Source organism: Labrus mixtus, chromosome 16, assembly GCF_963584025.1.
Source record: "Labrus mixtus chromosome 16, fLabMix1.1, whole genome shotgun sequence".
Classification (NCBI taxonomy): Eukaryota; Metazoa; Chordata; class Actinopteri; order Labriformes; family Labridae; genus Labrus; species Labrus mixtus.
The window spans coordinates 1,782,794-1,806,077 of NC_083627.1; the positions used below are offsets into that span (position 1 = coordinate 1,782,794).

The following is a 23,284-nucleotide window of genomic DNA, read 5'->3' on the forward strand; positions in this document are numbered from 1 at the left end:
CTTGCATTACAGGCCCAATAATAGTGTCGGAGAACAGGAAGGCCCAGTCCACCTTCATTCTTAGGCTTCTGTAAGTGTGCCTTAGAAATACGAGGAGTTTTGAAGGCCCAAATAAAGGGCATTATAGTAGAGTCGACAGTTTTAAAGAAGGAAGATGTAAGGAAAATGGGAAGATTTTGAAAAAGATAGATAAACTTGGGGAGAACAATCATTTTTATTATATTAACACGACCTATAAGAGAGAGAGGGAGGAGCTTCCATTTTTCTATCATAGATTTTAGTTTCTCAATCAAATGTAAATAATTAAGTTTGAAAAGAAGATTTGGGTTTCTAGAAATATTGATTCCTAGATATGTAAAATTATCCTTGGAAATTCTGAAGGGTAAGTTGTCAAGGAAGTTGTAATTGAGGTCATCCGAGAAGGGCATACAGAGGCTTTTCTCCCAATTGATAGTGAAACCAGAAAGCTGCCCAAAGTTCTTTATCAGATCGAGAAGAGGGGCTATGGAAGTCCTTACATCTGACAGAGTCAGGATCACATCATCCGCATACAGGCCGATAGTGGAGTCAGATGCGCCGCACAATATTCCAGAAATCTGGGGGCTCAATCTTATAGAGATTGCCAGCGGTTCGAGGGCCAAAGCGAAGAGCATGGGGGAGAGGCAGCAACCCTGTCTTGTTCTGCGGTATAGAATGGTGTAGACCTATCATGATTGGTGAAGACAGAGGATTTAGGACAGTCATAGAGCATTCGCAAGAGAGTCATACATTTATTACCGAAGCCAAATTTTTTAAGAGTGGCAAACATGTAGTTCCATTCGATTTGATCGAAGTCCTGCTGAGCATCCAAAGAAATAATAGCAGAATAGGGCAGATTGGTAGAGTACATTATATTTAACAGACGCCGAGTGTTGGAGAAGGGAAATCTTTCTGGGATAAATCCTGTCTGGTCAGGATGGATTAACGTGTCTATGTGTTTATTTAGTCGATTAGTCAAAACTTTTGCGACAATCTTTTGATCGCTGTTTAACAGGCTTAGAGGACGATAGGAACTGACATTAGTACTGTCCCTATCTTTTTTCAGAAGACAGATGTTAGTATGATACAATGTTTTTGGAAAGCTACCGTCATGAAGAGAGCTATTTACCATATGGAGTAAAAGAGGGGCAACAGTATCTATGTGGACTTTATAAAACTCTATTCCAAAGCCGTCCGGGCCGCAAGCTTTGCCATTAGGAAAAGAACGAATAGCGGCTTTGATTTCTTCCAGAGTAAGGTCTGAATCCATTTCCTGCCTAGCCACGTCACCAAGAACTGGGATGTCTAACACATTGAGAAAGCCATCAATGTCAACCACAGTGGCTTTAGACTTAGAGGCGTACAGCTGGCTGAAAAAACTAACAAATCTATCATTGATTAGTTTGGGATCTGTTAGTATTTCACCAGTAGAGGAAGAGATTTTATGTATTGCCCTGTCTGCTTGCACGCCTTTTAACTGTCTGGCAAGCAGCCTGTCGGCCTTATCGCCTAACTCAAAGTGCTTTTGCTTTAGCTTGCGGATATGGTTTTTGACCTGCTCTTCAATAATATTGTTATATTCGTATTTTATTTTCAAGATGGAATTAAATGTGTCAATGGATTTAGATTGGCGATAAATGCCCTCTAATATAGATAGTTCAGCCTCAATGTCAGATAATCGCCCCTGTCTGGCTCTCTTGCTCGATGATTGGTCGGAGACAATATGACCCCTCAATACAACCTTAAAGGTCTCCCAAAGAATTGAATCTGAAACCGCACCGTCATCATTAGTGAGTAAAAAGTCTGAGATTTTAGCTGCTATGTATTCACAAAAGGATGGGTCTGCATGCAGAGAGGGGTTAAATTTCCAGTTATAACGATGTATGGGAATATTAAAATTTATATTCATAGACAAAGGGGCATGATCTGAAATTAATATACCATGATAAGTTGAGCTGACTATGCTTGAAAGCAATTTAGAATCAACTAGAAAGTAGTCAATCCTGGAGAAAAAAAAGAGTATTGTTTTTCTGAGGGGTGCTGAAGTCTCCAGATGTCAACCAGGTCCAAGATTGTTGAGGACTGGGATGGATTTTAGGGGAGGAGCCGTTTTTGAGGAGGATCTGTCCAAATGGGGGTCAAGATAGTAGTTGAGGTCGCCACCAACAATTATATTATAGTTGCTGTTTACAGAAACGAGATTAAAGACTTAACAAAAAAAATCAGGGCAGTCAACGTTAGGGGCATAAATATTTAAGAGAGCTAGTGGAAGGGAATTTATTGTACCAGTGACAAGAACATATCTCCCACCTGGGTCAGTGATCATGGACTGGAATAAAAATGGAACGGTTTTGCGGATAAGTATGGCAACCCCTCTCGCTTTGTAAGAGAATGTGGATTGGTACACCTGCAACACCCAAATAGATCTCAATCGTCTCTGCTCTGTTGGCCGAACGTGGGTTTCCTGTAAAAAAAATGATATCAGATGACAAAGATTTGAAATGAGAAAATACTGTCGCTCTCTTCACAGCCGTGCCAAGGCCCCTACAGTTCCAAGAGGTAAAGGTAATGGGACTCATACCTGACCTAGATGTATAATTATCCTGCATCTAACGAAGGAATACAACAAAGGATAAAGACTGACATAATGGACAAAAAACTGGCAGAGTGACAGACATCAAATACTAAAGAAAAAGAAAAAGAAAAAGAAATACCCAAAACCGCAGCAAAAAACAAGCTGCGCATCCCACCTGCTAAAGAGGAGGCTGCCGGGTAACAGAGCCGGCAAAAAAGAACAGTAACAAGCTGACCTAAACCGCCAGCACCGTGTGCTCAACCATTATACAAATTAACAGGCTGTTAATTGCACCTGCATGAGAAGGTAAAGATGACAAATAACTTGGTCAATCATTAACAGGGGTACGTGGAGCAGAGGCATGCCCTATAAACACAACATAACAAATGGAGAATGGCACCAGGCAGAAATAATTAAGATTAATATAGGTATCAGAATGTTTTAACTTAAAAGACCTGGCATATTTTATATCACACAAACTGAGAACAATATAATGCATGCCCCACACCTGACCAAAAAGAGTTGTAATAGGCTACCTGGTATTAAGTGCAAGATACTGACATAACAAGTAGACCATTATATCTTAACAATAGTCATATTGCACCATAGAAAGTAGTGAGAGCCATGTAAAGAAACGAGTAAGAGTTAAGTTTTATCTGAGTGTCGGCAAACCGTTCAGCATCTGTCAGAGACGAAGATGTTAACTGTGTCGTTGTGGACGACGTGGAGTTTGGCTGGGAAACGCAGAGTGCACTTTGCACCGACACCTGCGAGCCTCTTTCTAACATTGCTAAAGGACTGCCGCTGGGCTGACACCTCGGCGGTGTAGTCCGGAAATATTGAGACTCTTTCACCATGGAAGTGCAGCGGTGCATGTTGACGAGCGAGCCGAAAAATGTTACCCACATCGCTGTCGTTGTGGATCTTGGCAATGATGATTCGAGGTCGCTCGTTAGGAGGTGGCTTCGGTCTCAGCGTGCGATGGGCTCGGTCTATTTTCACAGGCTTGTTAAAGTTGTCTTGACCGAGTAGCTCCGGGATCAATCGTGAGACAAATTCAGTAGGACGGCCATTCTCTTCTCCCTCTTTGATGCCCACGATCCTGATGTTAAGCCTGCGAGAGCGACCCTCCAAGTCGTTCACCTTAGTTTTGAGGAAGCCGTTAGCAACCTGTAGCTCGTTGCATGTAGCTTCTAGGGCAGTGATGCGGTTGTCAGCAGCTGTAAGGGCCTCGTCCATGTCGTCCATACGATGTTCAGCTTCACGGTGTTCTTTCTGAAGCGTCAAAAGACCAGCATCGATTGCATCAAGGCGTCCTTCCATTGACTTCTTCAACTCGTCCATGAGCTTAAAAACTTTTGCTAACTCGGCTCCCTGTTTACCGATGGCAGCTAATATAGCTTCGTTGCTAGCGGCATGGGAGCTCGCCTGAGTCTTATGAGTCTGGCTGTCATCTTTCTTCTGTGGCATGGCTCAAAACCACTCTTGACAGATTGTCATACAACTCAGATGACGAAAGAGCAAGTAAATGTTGTCAGGTGCACTAATTTAAACGATAAGGTTGAGAAAGCAACACGGAGCCTCGGGAAAACACGTCTACTCCATTACTGCGCACGAGCGCAACAGCACGAACAGCAGGTAATGTTTTCTCAGCTTTAAGGCAGGGTTGGTAATTTTTGAGAACTTGCATGATTTTGAAAGTAGAATTTCCTCAGTGCTCCGTCTACACCACCCCCCTCCTTCTGCATCTGTGAACCTTGTATCCAATGACAGCGAGGGCAACAGCGAGAAGAACGAGTGCAGCGATGATGGCGATGATGGGGATGACGGGGTTCATGGGATTCACTGTTGAGCACAAATCAACAAACCACAGTTACAACCTGTGCAGATGAAGCAGGTTAGAGGAGGAGAACATGTGCCAAGCAGACAATCATCATCCTGTAAATAAACACTGTTTGTCCTGCTGCTCTTCATTTGAATCTCCACTTGTCTGTAAATAAATCCTGTATCTATGTTTGATTCATCCATTCATCCTCTAGCGACACACCTCCAACCCCCCTCCCCTCACATTCACACGAAGGAGTCAAGCGGTGGACAAAATTGTCCTCGTCTTGAGCTGCTATCACCTGTGGTCTGCATTGTTGTGTTAGCATGCTAATGTTAGCGCTCTTTAGTTAGCTCGTAGCTTCACATTGCATGTAAACTGACACAGAATGAGCGTGATCTAAAAACTCTTACTAACATCCAAATAATCAGTGAGTATGTTCTTCTTCTCTCTAGTTCTTGACTAAAACAGCTTTTATACACAAGGGGAGGAGCCGGCCGTCCCGTCCATGTAAACACGACTCTGACAACAACACAGCCAGCGGGACTCGAGCTTCTCCCTCATTGTAGAGAGTCATGACTCAGAGACACATTTACTCAGGATAAACTGGGGCTGGGCGATTCGTCCTAAAATCTATATCACAATTAATTTAACATTTTGACTCAATTAAAATTAATAAATGATCCATTTGTTTTTGTTTTTTGCCCTCGTAGGTCGCTGACATGGTCTCTACTGTAAATATGCTACTCTATTAAAGCTGAGATATGTTTTCTAATGATATAGTGCATATCTGATAACTATTTTGTGGGTATTTATTGAATATTTCAAACTGAAATCAAAACATCGCTTGAAATTAAAACGACACATTTTAGTTTTAAAGTATGAATGAACTTCTCTAAAACAGTGGAACATAAATAACTTGCATTTCTTTCAAACAGTTTTTCCGCAGTGTTTACATTTGACATGACATATCGAAATAATTGACATGGGCAAGATTACAATGATTAGAGTTTCTGAATGTCGGTTTCGATTAATTTCCCAGCCCTAAGCTATACTTGATTTCTGCTGTATTTATGTGTAACATGTCGCACATGCTTCGTGTTAACGCGAGTGTAGGGGGGTTGGAGGTGTGTCTCTGGAGGAGAGCGGAGGCTTCAGTATGGAGGAGGCGTGGCCTAACAGCAGTTTGTTTTGGTTTCATGCTGGTGCTCAAGGGCGACAGCTACTGGATCAAAAAGTCGCACATTATTCCTTAACTCCATTTAAAACTTTTTAAAACTCTGGAATAGTTTCCTTCTTGTAAGACGTCCAGAGGTCAACATTATCATCGCTTTAATGCTGAACCTTTAAAGTCTTTTTCTGAATACTTTTACAATTTGAAGAGTTTGAAAGAAAGAAAAAGTCACAACTAAACTTTCCCTCCATCACACGACTGTTACAGTCAAATCCTCTCTTCCATCACTTCTCATCGAGGTCTTACCGGAGTTGGTCTTGATCTCTCGTTTGTCCAGTTTGGTGACGATGTCCTCCTTCACACCAGAGAGCTGAAACACACAGTCGTACTTCCCCCAGTCATCAGAGGGCAGTTGAAGGTCAGCGCTGATCTGGAAGGAGCCGTCGTGGTTGGGGAGGATCTCTCCCTTGTCCACGTCCTCGTGAAGCTCCTCTCCATCTTTCCTCCAGAACATCATGGCTCTGTTGGGGTAGAAACCTGTAGCGTGGCAGGTGACCCGAGAGGAGGGAGTCTTCTGGAGGAGAGACACTGTGGGGAGGTCTGGAGGACAAACAGGAAGACAGATTATAGTTTCTTTATCAGGATTTACTCTTAAATACTGTTACAACTCATGTTTGATGACACTTTTTAAATGTACTGGTAAAAAAAGGGACTTTAAAATCCAGTGAGTCAACAATGAAAATCAACCTTATTAAAGTATAATTCAAAGAAGAGAGGGTCAGAGGGGAAGAAACAGAAGAAGAGAGGTGAGGGGGGTTCAGATGGATTGATGAAGAAGAAGAAGAGGAGAGAGAGAAAGTACAATAAAAACACAGAGAAACTTTGAGAGAGAGCGATGAGCAGCAGAGAGAAAGAGATCTAACATGAAGGGAAAGGTAAGGGGAAGCTTAAAGATGAAGACAGAGCATGTGTGATAGAAACATGTGAGAAATATTTATTGTTCAATTACAAGATAAACAAGAAAAGAAGAAGATGAACATTGTCAGAATTCATCTCCATCAGGTCATTTGATCCTACCTGTTCTCATCAGAGAGCTCCTCCCATAGTCCACATACTTCGTCAGCCAGTCAACGCACTCCTTGGTGAGGTAGTTCTTAAAAGCCTCTAACAGAGCTTTGTTATTATCCCACTTCTGTTTGATGGCGACAGCCTGTTGTTGTGCAGCGACCCACGTCATTGTCTTCAGGTCCAGAACTAAGAAGTCTTCTCCATCATAACCAAACTGAGTGTAACCTTTGACCTCTCCAGTGTCATCATCCCACTCACAGCCTTCCATCCACTGGACAATGTGAACACCTGAGAGAGAGAGAGAGAGAGAGAGAGAGAGAGAGAGAGGGAGAGAGAGGGAGCGAGAGAGAGGGAGGGAGGGAGAGAGAGAGAGAGAGAGGGAGAGATTTTTTGATTTTTAAACAGAACTTTATTTATCAGTCTTCTTACTGTTCAACAATAATATACATTCCTAATATTCACAGATGACATTCACAAAATAAACAGATTTTACATCAGCACATGAACTAACTGATCATGCTCTACAGAGCACAGCACACTGTCATGAGTCCACACTGACTGGAAAGTCTCCAGGTCCTGATTTGCTCTGTAGAAGCTGAAGTCCAAAAACAACCTGGATTTTAACATTTTTATAAACAACAGCTTCACATCAACAACATCGTCTGGCTCCTCCACCTTCCTCCTCCTACTCACGTACACGGCCATCTTAGCCTGACCAAGGACAAAGTTTATCAGCTGACATTTGTGTTTGTGTTGTCGAGTGTATTTAAAACCACAAATAAAAACCTGCTTAGTAAAAAACTCTTTAAAACCAGTAAAAACCTTCTCCAGAAGATCAAACAGAGGTTTCAGCCGACTGCACTCTAAAAAACAGTGAAACACCGTCTCCCTGTGCACACAGAAAGGACACTGATCAACAACATTCACATTACAGAGATAAAAGAGTTCAATGATTCCATGCAGGATTCTCCACTGGAGGTCTGCATGTCTCTTACACAAGGGGGGTTTGTATAAAGACTCCCAGGACGGTCTAAACTCAGGAGCTAGCCCCAAATAAGTCCTCCAGGGGGTGTCACTGCGTGCGTTCAGTGTCTTTTTATTCAAAGTCTTAACAATCAGTTTGTAAAAAGTCTTTCCTGCAGCGTCACTAAAAGAGCAGCCTGCAGCGTCAGCCAGTAGAGGACCAGAACAGTCCTTCAGGTCTGCAGACAGACTGAACTCAGGAAACGGGTCAGTTTGGTCGGGCAGCAGAGAACCGTCCCCATAGTTCGACATCAGAGACATCTCTGGTCCTGTCAGCTGATGTCTCCAGTGATTCAGCAACCGATCAACGACTCTGGTCGACCTCACCCCCAGACCAGCAGCCAGACCAGCAGGACAGTCCAGCCGAGGTCCGGTCAGCTCCACCACCTGCTCCAGAGTGGAAATCCTGGCACTGCAGAACTTTCCGGACAGGCTCGGTCCAGCCCAGTCAGGAAGATGAAAACGTCCTCCAAACAGTACAGGCTCTTTAAGCAGCCAGTACAAAGACTGGGAGTGTCCCTGTCTCTGCCTGTTCACCAGACTCCACACGTTAAAAACACTTCGATAAAATCCAGTGACAGAGGAAATGTTCACTTGCTGTAAATCCATTAAAAACAGAGACGAGCTCAGCCCCAGTTCTCCAAACCGCTGTAGAAGACAGCAGGCCAGCGGTCTCCAGACCAGGTCTGCAGGCCCAGTGAGTAGTCTCTGGAGGAACTGCAGGCGGAGAGTAGCCCCCCTGCTGGCCAGGTGGACTAATCCATGTCCTCCTTCCTCTTTAGGGAGGAAGAGCACACTCTGAGGAATCCAGTGTAACCTGTCCCAAAAAAAATCAACTAACACTCTTTGAATGTTACACAGGAGAGAGGACGGATGGTCGATACAGGTCAGTCTGTGCCACAGGGCAGAGGAAACAAGATTATTGGCCACAAGTACACGACCTTTAAAAGACATCTTTGGCAACAGCCACCTCCATTTATCAAGACGTCCTTTTACTTTTTCTAAAACACCCTCCCAGTTTTTACTAACAAATGTTTCATTCCCCAAAAACACTCCCAAATATTTAAAACCTCCTGACTTCCAAAAGAGGCCTCCAGGCAGACTGAGCCGACCCCTCAGCTTCTCTCCCACCATCAGTGCTTCACTTTTCAGCCAGTTCACTTTGGCAGAAGATATCGACCCAAACAAATTCACAGTCTCTTTTAAAACATCGATATCTCTCTGCTGATTAACAAAAACAATGACGTCATCAGCATACGCTGACAATTTAAAACTGACATCAGAGGCAGGAAAACGAACACCAGAGAGACCTGACCTCAGTCTGTGAAGCAGGGGTTCAATGGCTAAGGAATATAACATCCCAGATAAAGAGCAGCCCTGCCTCACCCCCCTCTGTACACTAAAAGGAGCACTCAGGCCTCCGTTGATCTTCAGCACACTCGCAATGTCACGGTACAAAACCTGGATCTTAGCTAAGAAACATGGGTTGAACCCAAAGGCGGTTAGAGTCCGCCATAGATACTGGTGTTCAACCCGATCAAAAGCCTTTTCCTGGTCTAGTGAAATCAGACCAGTGTCTACAGCCAATGAACCAGAGACTTCCAAAACATGCCGAATGAGAGTGATGTTATCACTGATGAGCCTGCCGGGCACACAGTAGGTCTGGTCTGTGTGGATGATCGACCCCATCACCTGCCTTAGTCTGGATGCCAGGACCTTAGACAGGATTTTGTAGTCTGTACAAAGTAATGATACTGGTCTCCAGTTCTTTAGATCCTGAAGGTCGCCTTTCTTTGGCAGCAGAGTGATAACTGCTCTCCTGCAGCTCAGAGGCAGACGACCCCTCTCCAAACTGTCTCTTAAAACCTCCAGGAGATCCTCTCCCAGCACACACCAAAACACTTTATAAAAGTCAACAGGAAGGCCATCAATCCCTGGAGCTTTTCCATTCTGCAGACTCATGACAGCAGAGTAGAGTTCAGACAGAGACAGCTGGGCCTCAAGCTCTGTGTTGTCTTCAGTGCTGACTTGAGGAAGACCGGTGTAGAAGGACTCGCACACCTCTGGACGATCAACGAACCTGCTCGTGTACAGATCCTTATAAAAACCAGCTGCATGTTTTCTGATCCCAGCAGAATCTGAGATCGATTGTCCACTGCTGGATCGTACAGAGTGAAAGATCTTCTTCTGTCCACTTTTCTTCTCCAGACCAAAAAAGAACTGAGACGGAGCATCCATCTGGGTGACATCCAGGAACCGAGACCTGACCAGAGCCCCCTGTGCTTTAACGCCCAGCAGGTTGGCTAAAGCCGACTTTTTAGATTTTAGGGAAGCTAAATGTCCCTGATTTCCTGTGGCATCAACTAAACCCTGTAGTTCTACCACTTCAGTCTCTAGATCTCTCAAAGATCTGGTAATGTCCCTGGTGACATTGCGAGTGTACTGCTGACACAACTGTTTAATCTGACTTTTTCCAAAGTCCCACCACTGCTGAATGGTTTTAAAATCAGACTTCAGCTGTCTGTGAGTGACCCAAAAGTACTCCAGTGCAGACTTAAAAGCTTTATCGTGCAGCAGTGTGGTGTTAAAGTGCCAATACGCACTTTGAAGTCTGACATTCTTAATAAAAACAGAAGAATAAACGAGACAGTGATCAGTGAAGCCTACAGGAACAATAAGACACTCTTTAAAAACATTCATGTTGTGTTTAAAACAATAAAAGAGATAAAACATTGTCTTTAGAGTGACTCCATGTGTACTGTCTGTGTGTGTGGTGTAAACTCCTCCACACATCCAGCAGCTCGTGTGTTTCTAAAAACTGTCTGAGTCTGTGTGAGGAGGCGCTGTGAGGCTCTTGGTGGTTTCTATCTAAACCTGGGTTTGCTGTACAGTTAAAATCCCCCCCCCAAGAATAAATACTCCCCTGTACTGCACTTTTTAACAGTGTCACACAAAACACTCAACACACTCAATCTGTCCACAGCGTGACATGGGACATACACATTAATCAGAGTCATTTTTACATTTTCATACTGCACTCTAATTTTCAATAAGCAGCCTTCAATGACCTCCTCTACTTCACACCAAGCAGGCAGAAAGCCTCTAGAAAAAATAAAGCCGACTCCTCCACTACAGGTGGACTTATGGCTGAGGATCACCTCCCCAGGCCACTCCTTCCTCCACTGACTCTCCTTCTTAGAGTCACTGTGTGACTCCTGAAACATTAAAATATCTAACTGTTTGAACTCCATCAGTTGAAATAGTGCAGCTCTTTTTGCATCATCTCTCGCTCCATTTAAATTTAAGGTGCCAATTTTAAATTCACACATTGAGAGATAGGAGTTTAAAAAAGAAACAAGATAAAAACACAACAAGAGGAAAGAGATGAGACACAGTCTAAACATCATCATCGCTGATTTGTGCTTTCGCTTTCCCGATCAGTTTTTTGAGACGAAAGATCTCTGGACCTGTGAGGCCGTCGTTACCAAAAGCACCGGAGCTCCTAGTTAAAGGCCGAGCTGAACTTAAAAAACACTTCAGGTCTGGAAAGAAATCCTCTAAATTGAGCAGCCTGAGGCCCTTGGTGTCCTGTAGAAACTTTTTAATGTGAGCTGAGGTGTAAGTGACTGGACCTTCTTCTTGTGTGGACATGAGCTCACTGTCACTCTCTGCTCTTACTGCTCCTGTCTTTCTGTCCTTCTTCACTGCTTTAGCACTGCCCTGAACGCTTTCAATCTTCCTCTTCTGAGAGATCTTTAATGACTCTTCATCAGACATATCCTCATCCTCAACATAATCAACACACACACTATTACTTTCCTGACTTACCTCCTGACTTTCACTGATCAAACTTTTTTCTTTCTCACTTAAATCACATTCAGTTCTCTCTTTTTCTTTGTCTTCCTGTTTACTGTTCTTTACCTGGCCCTCATCACTGACCACTGACAGTTCTTCCACATCAGACACTTGACTTTTCTGAGGTCCAGCAGCAGCTCTGTCTGAGAGAACTCTGCTAGGACCCTCTACAGCGGCCTCAGCTCCGCCGAGCACCGCGACAGCTCCGCCGAGCTCCGCGGTGGCAGCATCGACCGGTACCGCGTCTGCAGCCGCAGCCGGCCCGGGGGTCACAGCAGCCGGCCCGGGGGTCACAGCAGCCGCCGTGACCTCAGCAGCCGGTGCTGCCTGAGCATTTCCCCGCACATGAACATTTTTTTCCAGGCAAGAGCGGATTAAATGTCCCTCTCCACCACACCCAAAACACTTCATGGTCGCTGATGTTGCGAACACCATGTAATTAAAACCATCGACTTTGAAATTAAAAGACAAATTGAGATCATCTGAATTGTTTTTCATGACCATGAACACTTGTCTTCTGTGACAAACACCGTGTTTGAGCAGGGGGGACTTACATCCCAGAGACACCATTTTAACCTGGGATACTACCTGCCCATACCTGGACAGCTCCTTAACTAACATTTCATTTTTAATGAACGGGGAGGCGTTAGAGATGGTGACTCTCTTAGCCGGGTTTATCAGGGGGAGAACAGAGGTGAAGGTGTCTTTAATGACTACACCTTGTTCGACCACATCGTTCACTTTAGCCGTGCTCTCTAAAAAAATAACATTGTCCCCGTTCATGCGGGAGGCAGACCTCACGCTGCCGTAACCCACCACCTCTCCAACCGCTAAACTAGCCTCCTCCACCGAGCAGCTGACAGCCGGCACCAACTTCACTGCATGTCGGCGTGTCAGCTTCTTAAAGTGAGAGAGAGACAGAGAGAGAGACAGAGAGAGAGAGACAGAGAGAGAGAGACAGAGAGAGAGAGAGAGAGAGAGAGAGAGAGAGAGACAGAGAGAGATAGAGAGAGAGAGAGAGAGAGAGAGAGAGAGGTATAGTTTAATTCCTTTATTATTACATCAGAGACACACTGAGTCACTCTCTCTCTCTGAGTTGTAGTCCTGACTAGCAGACTCAGATTAAACTGGTCCTGGACTGAACGTGGACTCTCTGTGGATCAGTCCAACATTTCGCTCGTCCTGTGAGAAACCACACACTCGACTGTCCCGAGCTGAAAGAGACTGAAATAATGAGTCCATGATCAAAATGATTGTCCCTTCATTTTCTGTGGATCATCTCATCAATGAATGGACTGAACTGTTCAGCCTGATGAGTGAATCATGGCGTACAAACACTGTTCAACTTTCATTCATCTCATTTAATCTAGATTTATAATTCACATGTAGAATCTGGGATGGAACCTGAACATCAGTACGGTCCAGTTCATACAATCCAATATGTTTCATACCACATATTTAGAGCGTTAACTCATTATTCTTGTTATTATTGATGATGTAACGGCTTTTTTTAAATCAATCAATAAATGTTTGAATCTGTTAAATGTCAATAAAAAGTCAAACAAGTCCATCACAACTTCTCAGAGGCTGAGATTAAATCTTTAAATGACTTCTTTAGTCTGAGCGACACTGAGCAGAAAGTCATTCATTTAAATAGTTTATTATGAGACAGACACACCGTCATCACATTCATCTAAATGAATCTAATCTAAATGAATATAATCTAAATGAATATAATCTAAATGAATATAATATAAATGAATATAATATAAATGAATATAATCTGTAGTTGTTCTTGTTCATATTTTATTTTATGTAACTCTGTGTGTGTGTGTGTGTGTGTGTGTGTGTGTGTGTGTGTGTGTGTGTGTGTGTGTGTGTGTGTGTGTGTGTGTGTTAACATCTGTTCACTAAAATACAGGATCAAATTATAAATAATCTTTTTTCAGTATAAATTGAATCATAAACAAACCTCCAGTTTGGTTGAAGCGTCGCTTGAAAGTGTCAAGCCTGACTTTGAAGGTCTGCTGGTGATACACAGCTCTCTCAGTCTGCGTCTCCCAGAAGTCAGCTTCATCTTCTGTGACTTTGTTCATCCAGTCCTGTTTGGGTTCTACTCTCTTGGTGTTAATGTCGTAGTAAGTTATCTGAATATCATCAACCATCCCAACAGACACAAACTCTGGGATGTTTGTGACTTCAGAAGACGCCGTGTAGAAAAACTTCATAGAGTGCATCTCTGTAAGGACAAAATGTTTTCATCAGTTTAATCTGAAACTTTTTACATCATTGAACAAAAGTTATTATCCAGCACACAGAATCAAAAAACACTTCCAGTACATTCAACCAAACCTGATCATCTCTCTGCAGTCATTAAATACTCAAATTAATTTAGAGATGAAAAGAAAAAGTTCTCCTGGAACTCTTATTCTGATATTTCTGATTCAAGTGTTAGAAAATGTTTTTATACTGAAATTATTTATTCAACAAGTCAAATATTCAAGTGATGCAGTCATGCCCCTGACTTTCACTGACAGATATGTTTCATTAAGTGGATTTTTTATTGACTTCTTGACATCTCATGACTAGTCCTCACGTAGGCGGGTTTTATTCTTTGAGTATTGAAAGGACAGTGTCGGAGGACAGCAACAAAGAAAAACTATTGAACAGTATATGGAGCACAGTTTAAGAAGCTGTGTAGACTGAGTGGAGCTGCACAATCAGCCAGCGGAGAAAAACTCAATTAGAAAAAACTAAAGAACTTAAACTAAATGACAGATCATTTCTGAATCCTGCATGTTGTCTGCTTTCTGAATGCACGTCGATCATTGTTCTGTTTTTAATCTGCTCTTTAGAAAAATATGCACTGCTCAGAACAAAACAGCTTTTAGATAAATCTGTGCAGGAATAAATGGAACCACTTTGAATAAAGTCTACAAACTTTGTAGTCTTATTAATGCTGAATTGTTGAGGCTGCTGTGGATGTTTTTTTTACTTTCACAGATTAAAACCATTTATTTATTTTTGTGTGGGAAACACAAACTGAGCTGTGACGTTTCAGTTTGAGAATAAAGTCGTGACTGCCCTCTGGTGGACAAACTCTGTAATGCAGACTCTGTTTCTAAATGATGTTCAAGCTGCTTCACTGTTTTCTGTCACTTATCGGCCAACATAACCACAGAAAACTAAATATGTGCAATAAGCTCACATCAGCAGATATGTGTTTCTAGATCCACTAAACCAGGGGTGGGCAAACTACGGCCCGTGGGCCATATACGGCCCGTTGGGCTTTTTAATCCGGCCCGCCGAACTTGTCCAAATTATATTATTATTAAATTAAATTTTATTATAATTAAACCTCGTTCGTTTTCCCCTGTAATGTCCACGTTTCCCCAATAGATGGCGCACTTCAGAGTGTGGTGTATTATTCCCTTTGCCCTATGAACCCGTATGAACCCTTCTGGAAAAACAAGCGGATCAAAGAAAAGAAAAGTGGACAGTGAATGCAGAGTGTTTAATACGGAGTGGACAACTAAATATTTGTTCACTGAAGTCCGATCAAAGGCTGTATGCCTGATATGCCAAGAAACTGTCGCAGTTTTCAAAGAGTACAGTATCAGCCGTCACTTTGCTACGAAGCATGCTAACTACGCTAGCAAGCAATCCCCGCAAGAACGGGCGGCTGCGGCTCAGAGGTTGAAGGATAATTTACAGACTCAGCAATATTTTTTTCACCAACAAACTGCGATTCAAGAGTCAACTACCAAGGCAAGTTTTTTGCTGGCATTCAAATTAGCAAAGGCTAGCAAGCCTTTCTCCGAAGGCGAGTTTTTAAAAGACTGCATGGTAGAGACAGCAGGTCTCTTGTGTCCGGAGAGCCAAGGCCAGTTTGAAAAAATCAGTTTATCACGCAGGACTGTGACTCGCTGTGTGGAACTGATTGATGAAGATATAGCCAGAGAATTAAACAAAAAGGCTGAGTCCTTTAAGTTATATTCACTAGCGCTGGATGAAAGTAATGACGTGAAAGACACTGCTCAGCTCCTCATTTTTATCCGAGGGATTAATGACAGTTTTGAGCTAACGGAGGAGTTTTTGACCATGGAGTCCCTGAAAGGAAAAACGCGAGGAGAGGACTTGTATAACCAGGTGTCTGCTGTCATCCAGAGAATGAAGCTACCTTGGAGTAAACTTGTCACAACGGATGGATCGCCAAATTTAACTGGAAAACATGTTGGGCTGCTGAAAAGAATCCAGGATAAAGTGAAACCAGGATGTTATTTTCCTTCACTGCATCATCCATCAGGAATCTCTGTGTAAGTCTGTATTGCAGCTTAATCATGTCGTGAATCCAGTTGTAAAACTTGTTAACTTTATACGAGGAAGGGGACTTCAGCATCGTCAGTTTATTATGTTCCTGGAGGAAACTGATGCGGATCATCAGGACTTACTGTACCACTCTCGTGTCCGCTGGTTAAGTTTGGGCAAAGTGTTTCAACGAGTGTGGGAGCTGAAAGAGGAGATCAGCACATTTAATGAGTTAATGGATGGTTAATGGTAAGTGATATACCTACGTATGTGAGCAGACATTCAGCGTCATGAACATCAACAAAGCCCCTCACAGATCCAAGTTAACTGACCAACACCTCGGATCTATCCTGAGAATTACCACTACAAAACTAACTCCAGACTTTAATGCACTGGCAAAAAAGGGAGATCAACAACACTGTTCCCACTGAAACTGAACGTGAGTTTCTCTACTGTGTTTATTACAATTTAAATGGAAATTGGAAATCAATTTGTACAATGAGCCTTGCATATTCATGCTTTGCAACCTGTTAAAGGCCAAATCCTTTCATGTAATGGCTTTTACATGTCATTTATATTAGTTCACACAAACACTCCATCCATCTGTTCCCGGCCCCTCTGTCAAATTTTAGAACCCATTGTAGCCCCATTAAATGTTGGAGCTTCAGGGTTTATGTGATCTCAACTAAACAACAAACAAACATGTAAAAGATGAAGATCATCTGTGGAATAGCTTTGAGCTTATTCATATTTCATATACAAATATTCAGAGGTAAAACAATAAACCGAGATTAACTTCATTTTGAGGGTCAGGAGGTTGATTATGTTTCTGATTCTTTGAGCACATATTTGAGTTTGATCCTCACAAAATGAACTTTAATGACTGTGACACTCTGATTATATGTTAATTATCACAATTAATTCAAGTGAAATAAGTATTTATACCACATTAATTATACTACATTAATAAGAAAACACTTTTTCTAACATTAAACTGTCATGAACGACTTAAAGAGTCAATTTAAATGCTCTGTTAATGGTTTTAGAGGTGAAACACTTTGAAGGCATTTTGTTCCTTTTTCTTTCTGAATCAGAGTCTATCTGCTGTGTTCACTGTAGTTATGCTGCTATTTTAACATTCATGGTCCTGTTCATATGAACCGGGCCTTCATCATTTCTCGGGTTGTCTTTTGGAAAAGATAACTAGCAGACACTTTTTATAGCCTTTCTCACAACAACACTTTTCTTGTAAGTATCAGGGTGTGAGGACGTGAACAAACAGGATTTACTAACGTCAAATTAAATGTTCACTTTTCACATTTCAACAAGCTGCTTCAGTCCTGAGAACAAACATCAAATGAAGCTTTCATTTCTACCAACAGTTTATAAAGACATGCGACATTTCCCTCTTTCCATTAAATCGTCTTCAATGAATCTGAACTCACCTGCCGTCGTGTCGTGGAGGAATAATCCCACGAGAGACACAAACACCAGAGTCTTCATTGTGACCTGTGAAGTCTTCAGCTTCGTCCAACTTCAACCTTCTGCGTGTTTCGAGCTCTGAGGGTGAAATGAGGTGAGGAGAAAAAAGATCGCTGACTTCAACCTCTGTCTCAGCCAATAGGAATTCAGCCTGAGCATCGACGTCACTAGTAACTAGGTCACATTGACTCAGACAGGTTCTGAACGTAGACTGTAAATATTACTGTTGTGAATGAAAGTGAAAGTTAACTCCGCTTGTTTCAGCCCATGACAGAGCATTGGGAGACACGCAGGACTTTATTTATTTATCACAGTAGTGTTAAACCTTCAGATGATCAGATTATTTTTATATATTTTGTTGGTTAATGTGAAGTTTTAAGAACAAGTGTATACATTTGTGAGAGTTTAAAGGTCAGATACAGGGATAATCTGGAGTTTGTAGGGATGTAGTTGAGTCTTGTTGTGCTTTTGTTCTGTATGGCTGCTCTGGGATTTAATAAAAAGTCCTAATCCAGATATAAATATAGTTTAATATAAGTTATAGTGAGTAAATGTGGTGAGGTGCTCTCCTGTCCTGCAGTAACTCAATGTGGTCTGTGATTATCAGATATTTAAATACACGTGTGCACAATCATAACATTCAATAATGTTATTAAATCAGATGAAGGAGGACGTCTTATACCTTTTTGAAGTTCTTATCATTTTCTTCTTTTATCACTTTCTGCATGTGTTGTGTATAACTCTTCAGTAGAGGTCTACACACAGGTCTTAGCACAGATTAGGCCGACTGTCAGGACAATCACTGACACACAAAAGATGGTTTGAATGAAATAACATCAGATCACACTTTACAGATCCAGCTTTATCTGACAGGTTAAATGATCCTGAACTAGTTTGGAGCTTTGTACGCTGAAAACTGCTGGAACAAGAGAAATGTGACACCTTTGTTGATGTTTGAACACCTGATGCTGTGTTTCATTTTGCTCTGCTTTTAGTGTAAACTCAGTCCAAACCTCACACAGGCATATTGTTTTTAATCTATTTAACTTTTATTTTACCAGAAAAATATTCTCATTGAGATACAAGATTTCTTATTTCAAGAGAGCTCTGGCCAAGACAGCAGCATCAAAGTTTCACACAGATAAAAGAAGACTGACAATGAACAGAAATAACACGAATCACCACATCAGAAATGTTATTCAAAGAAACATGTGCATACAGCAGCGAAATAAAATCTCCCAAGCCGACTAAAAGCCTTACATTAGGATGACTCTGCAGCTCAGACAAGATGATGGACAAACACTAAAACGGCCTGTTTGAGCTCACATTTTCTGAAAAGTGGTGAAAAATTGACTTTTGTCATCATTGGGGGGAAACATAAAAGCTTCAAATGTACAAAACGAGACTTGTGGAGAATGCAACCTGAACTAAAGTTAAATTAATTTCAGTGTTTACACATAATCATAAAATATGCAGGATGAGCTCTGTGTAATATAATGATGAGATACCTTTAATTAAAGGATTTGATCTATACTTTATGGTGATGTTCAAAGAATCTGTTCCTTTTAAATAAAACTACAAATCACATTGAAATAATGGAGATGGGACGTAACAATTACCACATATGCAACGGCACGATATGAGAAAAAATATACAATAACGATAACATTGTTCAATATTGCAATAAATTAACAAAAATAAAAATAAAAAGTGTCCTCAAAAGCTGTCTGCTGTTCTTCATGTCTAACAGAACAAATGTTTTTGCAACATGTCACTTCTAGATTAATTTTTTTTTTGTTTCTCCACTAATTAAGCTGATAGTTTGTTCAGCTTCATCCGACTGCATCCAAAAGGTGTGACATGGCCATAATCCACAGGCCTCCCTACAGCTGCTAAATTAAACACTGAGTGGGAAAGCATTTCTGGACCACATTAAAGGAAGGCATGTGCGACATTGGACACATAAATAAATCATAAATCAAGTCCATCCTGTGTAAATGTGTCTCTGAGTCATGACTGTCTACAATGAGGGAGAAGCTCGAGTCCCGCTGGCTGTGTTGTTGTCAGAGCCGTGTTTACATGGACGGGACGGCCGGCTCCTCCCCTTGTGTATAAAAGCTGTTTTAGTCAAGAACTAGAGAGAAGAAGAAGAACATACTCACTGATTATTTGGATGTTAGTAAGAGTTTTTAGATCACGCTCATTCTGTGTCAGTTTACATGAAATGTGAAGCTACGAGCTAACTAAAGAGCGCTAACATTAGCATGCTAACACAACAATGTGAAGCTACGAGCTAACTAAAGAGCGCTAACATTAGCATGCTAACACAAAAACGCAGGAAACTGGTGATTGCAGCTCGAGCTAAGGACTATTTTGTCCGCCACTAGCAGTAAACTCCTTCATGTGAACGCGAGAGGAGGGGGGTTGGAGGTGTGTCGAGTTTGTTTTGGTTTCATGCTGGTGCTCGAGAGCGACATCTACTGGATCAAAACGTCACACATTCTGCATTTAAGTGTTTTTTCAATCCATTGCAATAAAATCTAATTTTTGCTATGTATTTATTACGAATGCTCATATGTGATAACGATAAAATCACAATTCATTGTGCAGCCTGAATGGCACCGAGTGGTTAAATTTCCGTCAATCTCATTAAAGAGGACATATTATCCTCCTTTTACACCTTTTTTTCCTGTGGTCTAAATGAAACATTTGTGCTGTGCTTTATTCAAAATATAACATGAATCAAGCAGCAGAGGAGGTTTGTGACCCTGTATAAACCAGCTCTCTCAGAACGCTCCGTTTTGGTGTGTGTGTCTCTTTAAATGTAATGACCCCCCCCCCTGAGTTTCCCCGTAGACATCACTCCTCTGTAGAGAGAATAAAAATGGCCGACCTGCACAAAAGTTTTACTCTAGGCTGGAGGTGGAGTCTATGGGTGGAGATACCAGGGGAGGGGAGGGGATTTTTTTTTACCAGAATCCCACTGTGACATCACAAGGAGAGCACATTTGAAACAGAGTATTTTTCTCTGTGTTGTAAGACTTATGCAGACCACAAACAAAGGACTGGATGGTTTATTTCACATGTTGTGGGTCAGTAGACTCTCAGGTTACACAAATAAATGTTCAGAAACACTGTCAAAGTGGATTTTTCCCCCTTTAAGTGATTATCAGCACAGTCATTTGGCGTGTAACACTATAGACTGTAACGTTGCATCTTATATCACAATCACAACTTTGTGTCATCATCTTCTTCTTTTTAAGGAATCATTGTGATTTTATGAACTTTGTCTGCAGTTTAAACCTTCCTCACTGAGCAGGAGCTTTGCCTGCAGTTTCTTTAAAAGTCACTGATTCCGTTTGTTGCACTAAAAAGTTTCATCAAAGCCAAACCAAGCTCAGATTCAACACAGTCTGCACTCTGCATACATGCGAGCACATGTGGCCACACCCATCACTGTGAGAACGCTGCATGGTGCCATTTTGTGTCTTCGCTTGTTGTTGGGTTTTTTTAAATGGCAGACACACAAACACGGTCTCTGTTGGAGGTCACTGCAGGGCAAACATGTCGTCAACATCTGATTCCTCGCACTCAGCGTTTGTTTTGTTGTCACTATAAAGCAAAGGGGATGAATTATGTTTTAACTCTGGGCTCAGAATTGTTTCATAAAAGCAGGAAATGAAAGTAGATAACCAGATATGATACGCTAAAAAGAGCTGAGTCACACTGATCCGGGCCAGAATGCAACTCCTTCCTCATGTCTCTGTGCCAAGCTGCTGCTCCTATCTAAAGCAGGAAGCAGATCAACAAAGTAAACCTGTTTTTTTTTTAACACAGCCACACTATTCCAGTTGTTGTTTGAGGAGTGGAGTACAGTCTTAGAGCTCCTCCAGTGGACAAACACAGCACAACCCCTCTGAGCTGTTTCTGGGAAATCACCTGACCAGTGTGATACGTTTCGTTTTCATGTGACTGTGACTGAGCTCTGACAAGAGTTGAACATTTTGGAGGGAAGAGAAGGGAAACAGTTTTATGACCTCATGTGCTCCTCTTGTTCCGCCTGCTTTACCACATTCAAATAATAAGACAAATAATCAGAGGAACATCAGTGAAAGAACAATGATGTAAGAGGGAAAAAACACAAATGTCCTGTGCTAATTTGACCTGAATTGTTGATCTTAATAGAAAAGAGAAAAACACATCTGGTGAATATGGTGGATGGGATTTCCTGAAACTGAATGAAAACTTCAACAAGCCTGTGTTTGTAAGTGGAGTAAACTCATGGCCTGAGAGCCTAAAGGCAAATTTAACATCCCAAAACATTCTAAAGAATATATGAGGATAAACAGCATGAACCACTTGGGGTTTTATTTTAGGGGGAGGGGGCAGACAAAGGTGGTGTTTTGATATTAAAACTCTGGCTCTTAAAGGGTTAAAACATGATGCCTTATTGATCTCTGCAGGGCGTCTCCAGTAATATCCGGTCCCCATGAAAATATATCACACTGGAGCCCTCCACCACAGCCACCCTGCTAAATAACCTCCTCCATTAACAACTTTAAATTAAGGTCGTCACAATTGTCTCCCCTCAACACTTTTCTACACCCCACATTCAGAAAGGAACATTCCCTTTTGTTGTAATGATCGATACGATATCAAAGTTCTTCAGTGTGTTTTTTATAAGAAAGGTGCATGAGGGAGGAATGAAGGCAGGCGAACTCCTACACACTCTCCACGATTTAAAGAGTCTGTAGGAGTTTGTCTGCAAGCTTTACAGAAGAAGAAATTAATAAATATTTGGTGCTTTGGACTTTGTTGTCGAGGTGTCACAACAGGTATCGATATCATTTGATTTGTTCCACAATCATTTAGACCCAAGTTTAAAATTCTGCTATTGTGATTACTGTAAATATCTATTACTTTGTGTTACATCATTAAAAAGCTCGATTGTAGTTTTAATTCAACAATAACAGTGACGGGCAGCAGATGGCTTAGCGGTTAGGTCACGCCCCATGTACGGAGCTTATAGTCCTCCAAGCGGGTGGGCCAGGTTCAAGTCCACCTGCAGCTCTCTTCCTGCATGTCATTCCCAAATCTCTCTCTCTCTCTCTCTCTCTCTCTCTCTGGATTTTCTACTCTGCCCACTGTCCTGTCAAACAAAGGCACAAAACCTGAAAATAATAACAATAACATTAAAACATGTGATAATGCATCTAAATCATTTCTTAGCAGATGATTCCTCTTCATTTTCCTTTAGTGGTTTTCACAGGAATAATTTATGATAAGCGTTGTGGGGCAACAAGAGTGAGTGCTGTCAGACGGGGCCCCCTTAGGAAGGTTTCCCACTGTCATTGCAAAATTGGCACAGTTTGAACTACTGCTGTGGTTTAAGGTTATTCAGGCCTCGGGACGGATCTCTGAGGGTCATGAACTTCAAACTTCATATTTAGTTCAAAATAATAACAACATGGAAGTGTTTGTAAAGGAGCGCTCTTTGGAGGATTTTAATGACGATCATTAAAAACAAAGGTTATATGTGAAAATCTAAACTTGTGGTTTCAGACTTTTTTATTACTATTGTCCTCATATGACCTCTAACAGTCTGGATTCTAAGTTTTCAAGTATAAATACATTTTTAAATAAAAATCAGGTGAAATCACTTAAAAAGGGTTGGAAACAGAGGAGGCACCAGACACCCTTTTGCTGGAGATTTTGAGTTGCTCAAGTTCAAGTGATGGTGCTCTCAAAAAGAAGATTTTCTGATGCTTAAACACACCTATAGGCACAAACATACAAGCGTGCACTTACACCTGTCCTGCAACATTTGAAAGGTCTTAATTTTTTTATGACTTTCAATTTTTATTTTAGAAAAAAACAACAACAAATCAGCGATAACATATAGTATACATCTGTTTGTTACAAATACCCTCTACCCCACCCCCACCCACACACAAAA

The 23,284-nt window shown here is 41.7% G+C and overlaps 1 protein-coding gene across 2 annotated transcripts; it reads right to left on the bottom strand.

Moving 5' to 3' along the window:
• Positions 1–4,282: 4,282 nt before the first annotated feature.
• Positions 4,283–17,431, bottom strand: LOC132991097 (H-2 class I histocompatibility antigen, Q9 alpha chain-like). 2 transcript variants are annotated; one of them, XM_061059713.1, is made up of 5 exons: positions 17,292–17,431; positions 13,511–13,777; positions 6,670–6,948; positions 5,899–6,192; positions 4,283–4,438 (listed from the first exon to the last, which is right to left on the bottom strand). In XM_061059713.1, the coding sequence occupies exons 1-5, from the start codon at positions 17,347–17,349 to the stop codon at positions 4,317–4,319; spliced, it is 1,020 nt and encodes a 339-aa protein (XP_060915696.1). In that variant the 5' UTR covers positions 17,350–17,431; the 3' UTR covers positions 4,283–4,316. The 2 variants fall into 2 exon arrangements, with proteins under 2 accessions (XP_060915696.1, XP_060915695.1); XM_061059712.1 differs by having other exon boundaries at positions 4,302–4,438; positions 5,881–6,192.
• Positions 17,432–23,284: the final 5,853 nt, after the last annotated feature.